The 12,677-nt window shown below is 46.8% G+C and overlaps 1 protein-coding gene across 1 annotated transcript in view; it reads left to right on the top strand.

Annotated features, from left to right (window-relative positions):
* Positions 1–3,057, top strand: part of june (JunE proto-oncogene, AP-1 transcription factor subunit) — a 4,082-nt gene extending 1,025 nt beyond the window's left edge. Inside the window, exon 2 of the mRNA XM_079606981.1 lies at positions 1–3,057. This exon is cut by the window's left edge and continues 272 nt beyond it. Within this exon, the coding sequence (XP_079463107.1) occupies positions 1–835 (835 nt within the window). The 3' untranslated portion in view covers positions 836–3,057.
* The last annotated feature ends 9,620 nt before the right edge of the window (positions 3,058–12,677 follow it).

Genomic DNA, 12,677 nt, shown 5'->3' with positions numbered 1-12,677 from the left:
CGGCTCCAGCCTGAAGCTTCTGCAGGGACAAACTGGGAATGGGAATCCCAACATGAGCGGGAACAATCCCAACATGTCCTCGCCAGACCTCAACTTGCTCAAGCTGTCCTCTCCGGATCTGGAGCACCTGATCATCCAGTCCAACCAGGGGCTGGTTACGACAAGCCCAGCTCCCAACGCATCCACCAATCCCTTCATGTACCGGAACCAGGCCACTAACGAGCAGGAGGGGTTTGCGGACGGGTTCGTGAAAGCTCTGGCGGATCTCCACAAGCAGAACCAGCTGGTCGGCGCTCCCATGTCTCCTCCCGCCTCCATCCCGGGATCCTACCAGCGGAACCTACCAGACATTCCCATCTACACCAACCTGAGCAGTTACAACCCCAACCAGCTCCCATCGGGATACCCGGGTGCGATGGCCTACCCGTCCCACGCCTCGGCACACCCCCCGGGACACGCCTCGGGACACGCCTCGGGACACGCCCCGGGAAGGGTTCTGGACGCTCCTCAGACGGTCCCCGAGATCCCTCACTCGCCGCCCTCGCTCTCTCCCATCGACCTGGACACGCAGGAGCGCATCAAGGCGGAGCGCAAGAAGCTCCGCAACCGCATCGCCGCCTCCAAGTGCCGCAAGCGCAAGCTGGAGCGGATCTCGCGTCTGGAGGAGAAGGTGAAGGTCCTGAAGACCCAGAACTCGGACCTGGCCTCCACCGCCAGCATCCTGAGGGAACAGGTGTCCCAGCTCAAGCAGAAGGTCATGAACCACGTGAGCAACGGGTGCCAGATCTCCGTCGGCTCCGGCTTGGCCAAGAGCGCGGAGAACACCAGCTGCTGAACCCTCTCTCTCTCTTTATCTCCGCACTCATTCTCTGCCTCGCTCGCCCCGTCGGGGAAGATCCGAAGTCCGGGTCTCCGACTCTTCAGGAATGTCCTTCTTGAAAAGTACGGAGTACTTTTTTTTTTTTTGAGCATTGAAGTTGTTCAATGCAGTGGATGCCTGAGGAGAAACTGCAAAGGGATGAACGCGCCGCGCTCGGGATGGCCGGAAAGGGAACAAAAACTTGTGCTTGGGATTCTGCACTTGAATACTCTTCTTCTTTTTTTCTTTTTTTTGACTTGTAAATGCGACGCTTTAAAAGAATGGAAGCAAGGATTTTCTCTACAATCGGCGTCTTGTTCGACCGCTGGACGAACTTTATATGTTTTAGGAGTTTGTGTTTATATAATAATGCACTATTATGCAAACATTTCCCGAAGCACCGGATCCGTGCGTCTGTGGAACTGAAGAATCCCTTTATAACCGTATCCGATGTTCAAGTGGAAACCTCGTCACCGTGTCTCAATGCCCACATTACAGGATATTGTTTGTTTGTTGGTTGGTTTGATATCGTGCAATTTGTGAATATGAGAAAAAAATATTTTATACAAGACTTTTTAAGAAGTATTACATTACTGCGTAATAACAACACATTCTAAGCAAAGCCGAGACCTCTCCGGAGAAGGTTAGTGCTGTGCAGAACTCTAACTGGTACCTTTGGGGAATCCTGAGCATCCGAGACCTGTTGCACTGTAATCTCCCACGGGAGGACGTTAGTGACGAGAGGAGATGTGTCGGCCATTATCTGACCCAGAGGAACGTGTGGGAGAGATACTCGCGTCGCTTAAGACTGACCCGAGTTCAGAACGACAACAAAAGGGCTTTTGATCAATAGTATTTTGCTTTTTTTAGTATTTTATTTTTTGTATGAATTATGAAGCGATTTTATTTATACAGAATTTGTATTTATGTTGTTTTCTGAGAAGAGGAAGAATACTAGTGTCTCAGTGACGCGCTGTTTTTTGGGAAACTAAACTTAACAATTGCACACGAATCCGAAACATTAAATGATGTGTAATATTTATCCTCAGTTTATAGCATGATGGTTCGAACTATAACTACAACTATGCTTTTAGCAGATCAATAATAAATGCTGAGTTCTGCGAGACTGGAGTGGGAGCGCAGGGACGACGAGTCTCTCGTGTGTCAGGGCCGTGATCGTCTTCTCAGAACTGCTGTTCAATGCCTTGCAGTTCGTGGAGATTATTTTATTTATAAATCTATATCCGTTCGGAGAGGATTCACAGGAGTCCTGAGACGGCACTAGAACTGTCAGATAACCTTGTGCAACAAGAAGATATTTATTTTTTGAAACTTGAATAAGGTTTTTGATGTCACAAACGTATTGTATTTTTGTACAAAACAGTTTAGAGATAGTGTGTGTGTGTGTGTGTGTGTGTGTACAGTGCCTACTGTATAAGGCTCATCATTCCCAGTGCTCTATTTATTGAAGTGCTTGTCCTGAGCGGTGTCCTCTGAGCTCCAGGCGTCTCCGTTGTGTGCGGACGCTTCGGCACATCTGTCCGCCGAGTGCTCGAGTGTTTCCACTGGCATCAAGTGAAAGCCCTTGCTTTGTTTTGTAATGTGTGTGTGTGTGTGTGTGTGTGTACCTCTATTTTAACGCTAACCGTAAGCCTAACGCTCCTGTTTTTTGTTGTTTCATGGAACTGTGTTTCGAACTCTGAAGACTGATCGCATTGTTCATTTTAAGCGAAGAGAACTTTGACTTCTTCTTGAAAGCGTGTCGTGTGTGTACATGAACAGAGGAATACTGTTGTTGGATGAGTTTAATCTCTAGCTTGCGTGTACAAGCGTTTGTACGATCATCTCGCTCATCAAGCCAGTTCTCGGCACTGATCCCAATCAGATCGAAACTGAGTTCACGTTTGAGTAAAAGTTGAAGATGAGCGTGATGTGTCACACAGATTCTGGCCGGTTCTCGAGCCTCATTCTCCGTGTGTGTGAGAGATTTACACACACACTCGAGCGCCTGCTGAGACGCGGCTGGAGGGACTGAGGCGACTTGCCTCGTCGTGTAACAAGCGGGTTTATTTGCTTCTGAATAATAACATGCGGTTTTCAAATGCTGTTCGATGTTCCCTTGTTTTCTTTTATATCAACAATAAAGAGGAGGTGGTTTCTGAACGCTTGTGTGTCTCATGTCAAAACTCTTTTAACTGTGCAGTTCCTAAGCTTTGAGTCCGCTGAACATCAAACTGAGAAATAATGCTGAACAAAAGGGAATCTGCCGAATATTAGTCATTATTAATCAGAGAAGTTGATGCCATAATTCTGGCGTTGAGAAATGACAGTCTGAGCAAAAGTCAGTTGTGTTAACAAGGGTCATAAACACGCGGTGTCTGAGGCTTTCCCATAAAGACCAGCAGCTCTTCCAGTAAAGCAGTGTGTGTGTGTGTGTGTGTGTGTGTGTGTGCGCGCGCATGTGTGTGTGTGTGGCTCATTGTGAAAGTAAAAGTTAATCTGAGGGGAATCTGAGCTAATACAGCGAGTCTCGGCGACACACACCAGCAGTTACTCATATTTCTCAGATTAAAATTACACCAATCTAGGGTTTTATGACTGACTTCATAAACTTATGATCCGTCTTGGAGGAAAAGAACGACATGACGAACTCGTACAACTAGTCTGAGCAGTTAGTGTGTCAGATGGGAAGGTCAGCCGGTTCGTGCGAGTGTGTTTGTGTCGTGCGAGTGTGTTTGTGTCGTGCGAGTGTGTTTGTGTCGTGCGAGTGTGTGTTCAGAGTTACACTGGGAAGTAAGATGGCTGAAAACACACAGATCTTTCCTGATGAAACCCCGACAGAAGAATCGTCCTCATTGACGGCTTCTGAAACACATCTGTGTGTGTATTTGTGATACTTCATGAAGTTATGTCTTCAGGCTCTGAGTGAACAGAAGAAGTTTCGCTCTCCAGGTTTGCTGATGTTCTTCTGTGAGTCTTTTGGGAATGACTAACTCTCTCTCCTTCCGCCCACCTTGCTTCCCACACACACACACACACACACACACACCAGCAGTGTGTGTCAGAGACTCGTGTTCGTCCTCTTCTTCATAATCGATCCTCCGAAACGGGACAATCCTGTAGTGAAGATTCCAGCGTCTCTTATGTAATGCTGTTGCTGTTCTGATTTATATAAAATGTATTTCTAGAATATCCATCCTACACAGAAACTGCTGACACACACACACACACACACACACACGTGTCCGTGACGTCTGATCGTTTGTCAGAATTCCAGGGAGGAACTGTGGATGTTTTTTAACTCATTCTGATCACGGGTCATTATTACCGTCACAAGAACATCAGAGCGAAAGAGGCGTTTATAAAGTGTGTTTCCTGCACACACACACACACACACACACACACACGAACACACACACACACACACACACACACACACACACACACACACACACACACACACACACTGAACACACACACACACACACTGAACACACACACACACACACACACACACTGAACACACACACACACACACACACTGAACACACACACACACACACTGAACACACACACAGTGTCTCCCTGAAATATTTGCTCTGGGAGGGTCTGGGTGTGTAATCAGTTACAACATGTGTGTAGGAGGGACACACCCCCCTCTCTCTCTCTCTCTCTCTCTCTCTCTCTCTCTGTGTGTGTGTGTGTGTGTGTGTGTGTGTGTGTGTGTGTGTGTGTGTGTGTGTGTGTGTGGATCAAGGCTCTCCGTTCCATTCTCATCTCTTATTAAAGGACTCAGGGAGTAGCTACTGCAACACACACACACACACACACACACACACACACAATGGCCGCGATCGCCGCACGCACGCGCTGCTATTTCAGGTGAAACTCCCCGCATCTCCTTGGCAACAGCCGCTGTCTTTACACACTCGATCCTGTGTGTGTGTGTGTGTGTGTGTGTGTGTGTGTGTGTGTTCAGTGTGTGTGTGTGTGTGTGTGGTGTGTGTGTGTGTGTGTGTGTGTGTGTGTGAGTGTGTGTGTGTGTGTGTGTGTGTGTGTGTGTGTGTGTGTGTGTGTGTGTGTGTGGTGTGTGTGTGTGTGTGTGTGTGTGTGGTGTGTGTGTGTGTGTGTGTGTGTGTGTGTGTTCAGTGTGTGTGTGTGTGTGTGTGTGTTCCTCCTGTAACTGGCAGATGAACTCATGATTACTGCAGGTTTTCCCCCGCACATATTCCCACTTCTCTGAGAAACGCAGTGTTTCTTCGTATCATTAATCATAATTCAGAAAAGCGCTGTCATTCTGAAATACTTCTGATGCTTGAGATGATTTACTTCCCCAGCGCAGATTACAGAAGATCAACTGGTGGGAGTTATGAATATGATCAGAGACAGAAGAAGATCTTCTGATTCTCGCGCATGTTCAGCAAGGCTGCATTTTTGCGATTAAAACTATTAATTATTATTACAATGTGATCAAATTACTCCAGTCTGCAGTGTCACATGATCCTTCAGAACTCAGTATAATATGATGATCTGATGCTCAAGAAACATTTATGATTATCAATTTTGAAAGCAGTTCATATTTTTGAGGAAACCAACCGTCATATATTTTATTTTTCAGGATTCTTTGATGAACAGAAAGTTCAAAAGAACAGCATTTATTTGAAATAGAATATTTTGTAACATTATAAATGTGTTTAATAGTCCTTGATGAATACAAGTAAAAAACAAAGTCTTACTGACCCTGAACTTTTGAATGGTAGGGTTGATATATTTGTATATCACACTTGTCTAAGTGATGAAGAAGTTGATGAAGTAATTCCAATATAAACATTCTTTATTAATCCAAAAACACAAGCGAAACGTGAGCATAAAACAATACAAACAAACAATACGCAGAAACGAGGAAGTTAAACCGGCGTAATCATGATTAGCGCAAACTAACAGGAGTGATCGTAGAGAAGAACACACAAGAGGAGACACACACGGGGCTAATGCGACATACATGCATTATGAATAATAATGTATTAATTTAATATAAATAATAGGTTTGCTAAGGCCTCCTGGTTGAGAAGGCTGTTCTCTCACTCTCACACACACACACACACACACACACACACACACACACACACACACACACACTCTCTCTCACTCACACACACTCTCTCTCTCTCACTCACACACACACGCACGCACACACACACACACACACACACACACACATACACACACTCACACACACTCTCTCTCTCACTCACACACACACGCACGCACACACACACACACACTCTCTCTCTCTCTCTCACTCACACACACACGCACACACACACACTCTCACACACACACACACTCTCACACACTCTCACACACACACACACACACGCACACACACACACACACACACACACACTCTCTCTCTCTCTCACTCACACACACACGCACACACACACACACACACACACACCGAGCCGTAGGGAACACACTAAACTCATCATCTAATGAGAGCTGAAGCTCAGAGACAGAGTTCATCTGGACTCCATCTCAAGAAAGCCTCTGGAAAGCGGAGTTGATCTCAGTTATCTCCAGATATTCACTGCTGGGTTATATAATCAAACATCGCACGGATTGAGATGATACTTTGTCTTTTACTGCAATTCACCCTTCGCAGGGAGTTTGATTGACAGGCGATCTGACCAATCATAATCCGCTGTTTATCCGACCGCAGTCAAGAGAGTAGATTCACGTTACTGCCACACAACAGCGTACCTTCTGATGTTCATTCATGTTTATTTGATGCGATAAAGGAACCAGAAGGACGAGATGAGTGGTTCACGAGCGGCTTGAACTGAGCGATCCGTCACGCCGCATTAAAGAGACACAAAAGGGTATTTATTGTTTACATTTGTTCAAAAAATTACCAAATTTGAAAGTTGAGACTTAGTTTCATATCAAGAGTAACCGGCTCTGTCCTGTCCGTCATCAGTGTCCTCTCTGCTCCGCGATGTGCGTTTCACTGCGTGAGAACGTGCGTGTGTGTGTGTGTGTGTGTGTGTGCGTGAGAGTGTGTGAGAGTGTGTGTGTGTGTGTGAGAGCGTATGGCGCATAGCAACAGTAACTAAAGGGGGCGGGCCTTTGCCAACAGTCAATTCTTAAATTCTTGTAAAAATATATCACATGTTTTTCTCATAATAAAACCGAAGTGTCTCTGACTGATTCTGTAATCGGATCCATGTTTATGTTCCTGTAGTTCGGCACGAAGGTCTTGGGCTCGATCCCCAGTAAACTCATATATGAGTGTGTAGAGGTTCTGCGTCTCAGACCTTTGATCCCAATCCTGGATCTCATTATTGGGAGCGCGTCTCGTTTGGTCCGATAGCTGTTCTCCGAATAAAGTTTCTCCCTCTGCTTCCTTTGTTATTGATGGGAAAGGGATTATTTGCAGCTCAAATATCCTCTGAGGTGAACCAGACCTCAAACTCTGTCATATTCAAACATGAGCTTTCCATAGTTTTAAACCAATGATCTGTTTGTTTTAACTTGACATGATGTGATTTAATAGAGCAGTTTAGGCTGTGTGTGTGTGTGTGTGTGTGTGTGTGTGTGTGTGTGTGTGTGTGTGTGTGTGTGTGTGTGTGTGTGTGTGTGTGTGTGTGTGTGTGTGTTTCTGGAGGATCTGAATGAAGCGAGGAAAGTCTGGAGGGTTGACGCTTATAAGCATCTCTAATCTCAGATCTAATCCGATCGGTAATGCTGAAAGTATTAGCCTATGAAACGCATCCTGAGGGAAACGCAGAGATAACTCACGGTCATCCTGAGGGAAACGCAGAGATAACTCAAGGTCATCCTGAGGGAAACACAGAGATAACTCACGGTCATCCTGAGGGAAACGCAGAGATAACTCACGGTCATCCTGAGGGAAACGCAGAGATAACTCACGGTCATCCTGAGGGAAACACAGAGATAACTCACGGTCATCCTGAGGGAAACGCAGAGATAACTCACGGTCATCCTGAGGGAAACGCAGAGATAACTCACGGTCATCCTGAGGGAAACGCAGAGATAACTCAAGGTCATCCTGAGGGAAACACAGAGATAACTCACGGTCATCCTGAGGGAAACGCAGAGATAACTCAAGGTCATCCTGAGGGAAACACAGAGATAACTCAAGGTCATCCTGAGGGAAACACAGAGATAACTCACGGTCATCCTGAGGGAAACGCAGAGATAACTCAAGGTCATCCTGAGGGAAACGCAGAGATAACTCACGGTCATCCTGAGGGAAACACAGAGATAACTCAAGGTCATCCTGAGGGAAACACAGAGATAACTCAAGGTCATCCTGAGGGAAACACAGAGATAACTCAAGGTCATCCTGAGGGAAACACAGAGATAACTCACGGTCATCCTGAGGGAAACGCAGAGATAACTCACGGTCATCCTGAGGGAAACACAGAGATAACTCACAGTCATCCTGAGGGAAACACAGAGATAACTCACGGTCATCCTGAGGGAAACGCAGAGATAACTCACGGTCATCCTGAGGGAAACGCGGAGATAACTCAAGGTCATCCTGAGGGAAACACAGAGATAACTCACGGTCATCCTGAGGGAAACACAGAGATAACTCACGGTCATCCTGAGGGAAACGCAGAGATAACTCACGGTCATCCTGAGGGAAACGCAGAGATAACTCAAGGTCATCCTGAGGGAAACACAGAGATAACTCACGGTCATCCTGAGGGAAACGCAGAGATAACTCAAGGTCATCCTGAGGGAAACACAGAGATAACTCAAGGTCATCCTGAGGGAAACACAGAGATAACTCACGGTCATCCTGAGGGAAACGCAGAGATAACTCACGGTCATCCTGAGGGAAACGCAGAGATAACTCACGGTCATCCTGAGGGAAACGCGGAGATAACTCAAGGTCATCCTGAGGGAAACACAGAGATAACTCACGGTCATCCTGAGGGAAACACAGAGATAACTCACGGTCATCCTGAGGGAAACGCAGAGATAACTCAAGGTCATCCTGAGGGAAACGCGGAGATAACTCAAGGTCATCCTGAGGGAAACACAGAGATAACTCACGGTCATCCTGAGGGAAACGCAGAGATAACTCACGGTCATCCTGAGGGAAACGCAGAGATAACTCACGGTCATCCTGAGGGAAACGCAGAGATAACTCAAGGTCATCCTGAGGGAAACACAGAGATAACTCACGGTCATCCTGAGGGAAACGCAGAGATAACTCAAGGTCATCCTGAGGGAAACACAGAGATAACTCAAGGTCATCCTGAGGGAAACACAGAGATAACTCACGGTCATCCTGAGGGAAACACAGAGATAACTCAAGGTCATCCTGAGGGAAACACAGAGATAACTCAAGGTCATCCTGAGGGAAACACAGAGATAACTCAAGGTCATCCTGAGGGAAACTCAGAGATAACTCAAGGTCATCCTGAGGGAAACGCAGAGATAACTCACGGTCATCCTGAGGGAAACACAGAGATAACTCAAGGTCATCCTGAGGGAAACACAGAGATAACTCACGGTCATCCTGAGGGAAACACAGAGATAACTCACGGTCATCCTGAGGGAAACACAGAGATAACTCAAGGTCATCCTGAGGGAAACACAGAGATAACTCACGGTCATCCTGAGGGAAACACAGAGATAACTCAAGGTCATCCTGAGGGAAACACAGAGATAACTCAAGGTCATCCTGAGGGAAACACAGAGATAACTCAAGGTCATCCTGAGGGAAACACAGAGATAACTCACGGTCATCCTGAGGGAAACACAGAGATAACTCACGGTCATCCTGAGGGAAACGCAGAGATAACTCAAGGTCATCCTGAGGGAAACGCAGAGATAACTCACGGTCATCCTGAGGGAAACGCAGAGATAACTCACAGTCATCCTGAGGGAAACACAGAGATAACTCACGGTCATCCTGAGGGAAACACAGAGATAACTCACGGTCATCCTGAGGGAAACACAGAGATAACTCACGGTCATCCTGAGGGAAACACAGAGATAACTCACGGTCATCCTGAGGGAAACACAGAGATAACTCACGGTCATCCTGAGGGAAACACAGAGATAACTCAAGGTCATCCTGAGGGAAACACAGAGATAACTCACGGTCATCCTGAGGGAAACACAGAGATAACTCAAGGTCATCCTGAGGGAAACACAGAGATAACTCACGGTCATCCTGAGGGAAACACAGAGATAACTCACGGTCATCCTGAGGGAAACACAGAGATAACTCAAGGTCATCCTGAGGGAAACACAGAGATAACTCAAGGTCATCCTGAGGGAAACACAGAGATAACTCAAGGTCATCCTGAGGGAAACACAGAGATAACTCAAGGTCATCCTGAGGGAAACACAGAGATAACTCAAGGTCATCCTGAGGGAAACACAGAGATAACTCAAGGTCATCCTGAGGGAAACACAGAGATAACTCACGGTCATCCTGAGGGAAACACAGAGATAACTCAAGGTCATCCTGAGGGAAACACAGAGATAACTCAAGGTCATCCTGAGGGAAACACAGAGATAACTCAAGGTCATCCTGAGGGAAACACAGAGATAACTCAAGGTCATCCTGAGGGAAACACAGAGATAACTCAAGGTCATCCTGAGGGAAACACAGAGATAACTCAAGGTCATCCTGAGGGAAACACAGAGATAACTCACGGTCATCCTGAGGGAAACGCAGAGATAACTCACGGTCATCCTGAGGGAAACACAGAGATAACTCAAGGTCATCCTGAGGGAAACACAGAGATAACTCAAGGTCATCCTGAGGGAAACACAGAGATAACTCACGGTCATCCTGAGGGAAACACAGAGATAACTCAAGGTCATCCTGAGGGAAACACAGAGATAACTCAAGGTCATCCTGAGGGAAACACAGAGATAACTCAAGGTCATCCTGAGGGAAACACAGAGATAACTCAAGGTCATCCTGAGGGAAACGCAGAGATAACTCACGGTCATCCTGAGGGAAACACAGAGATAACTCAAGGTCATCCTGAGGGAAACACAGAGATAACTCACGGTCATCCTGAGAGAAACACAGAGATAACTCACGGTCATCCTGAGGGAAACGCAGAGATAACTCACGGTCATCCTGAGGGAAACGCAGAGATAACTCACGGTCATCCTGAGGGAAACGCAGAGATAACTCACGGTCATCCTGAGGGAAACACAGAGATAACTCACGGTCATCCTGAGGGAAACGCAGAGATAACTCAAGGTCATCCTGAGGGAAACGCAGAGATAACTCACGGTCATCCTGAGGGAAACGCAGAGATAACTCACGGTCATCCTGAGGGAAACGCAGAGATAACTCAAGGTCATCCTGAGGGAAACGCAGAGATAACTCACGGTCATCCTGAGGGAAACGCAGAGATAACTCAAGGTCATCCTGAGGGAAACACAGAGATAACTCACGGTCATCCTGAGGGAAACGCAGAGATAACTCAAGGTCATCCTGAGGGAAACGCAGAGATAACTCACGGTCATCCTGAGGGAAACACAGAGATAACTCACGGTCATCCTGAGGGAAACGCAGAGATAACTCAAGGTCATCCTGAGGGAAACGCAGAGATAACTCACGGTCATCCTGAGGGAAACGCAGAGATAACTCACGGTCATCCTGATGGAAACGCAGAGATAACTCAAGGTCATCCTGAGGGAAACACAGAGATAACTCAAGGTCATCCTGAGGGAAACACAGAGATAACTCACGGTCATCCTGAGGAAAACACAGAGATAACTCAAGGTCATCCTGAGGGAAACACAGAGATAACTCACGGTCATCCTGAGGGAAACACATAGATAACTCAAGGTCATCCTGAGGGAAACACAGAGATAACTCACGGTCATCCTGAGGGAAACACAGAGATAACTCACGGTCATCCTGAGGGAAACACAGAGATAACTCACGGTCATCCTGAGGGAAACGCAGAGATAACTCACGGTCATCCTGAGGGAAACACAGAGATAACTCACGGTCATCCTGAGGGAAACGCAGAGATAACTCAAGGTCATCCTGAGGGAAACACAGAGATAACTCACGGTCATCCTGAGGAAAACACAGAGATAACTCACGGTCATCCTGAGGGAAACACAGAGATAACTCAAGGTCATCCTGAGGAAAACACAGAGATAACTCACGGTCATCCTGAGGGAAACACAGAGATAACTCAAGGTCATCCTGAGGGAAACGCAGAGATAACTCACGGTCATCCTGAGGGAAACACAGAGATAACTCAAGGTCATCCTGAGGGAAACGCAGAGATAACTCACGGTCATCCTGAGGGAAACGCAGAGATAACACACGGTCATCCTGAGGAAAACACAGAGATAACTCAAGGTCATCCTGAGGGAAACACAGAGATAACTCACGGTCATCCTGAGGGAAACGCAGAGATAACTCACGGTCATCCTGAGGGAAACGCAGAGATAACTCACGGTCATCCTGAGGGAAACGCAGAGATAACTCACGGTCATCCTGAGGAAAACGCAGAGATAACTCACGGTCATCCTGAGGGAAACGCAGAGATAACTCACGGTCATCCTGAGGGAAACGCAGAGATAACTCACGGTCATCCTGAGGGAAACGCAGAGATAACTCACGGTCATCCTGAGGGAAACACAGAGATAACTCACGGTCATCCTGAGGGAAACGCAGAGATAACTCACGGTCATCCTGAGGGAAACGCAGAGATAACTCAAGGTCATCCTGAGGGAAACGCAGAGATAACTCACGGTCATCCTGAGGGAAACACAGAGATAACTCAAG

The sequence above is a fragment of the Phoxinus phoxinus genome (assembly GCF_949152265.1).
Source record: "Phoxinus phoxinus genome assembly, chromosome: 3".
Lineage (NCBI taxonomy): Eukaryota > Metazoa > Chordata > Actinopteri > Cypriniformes > Leuciscidae > Phoxinus > Phoxinus phoxinus.
This window is presented reverse-complemented; position numbering and strand designations above follow the sequence as displayed.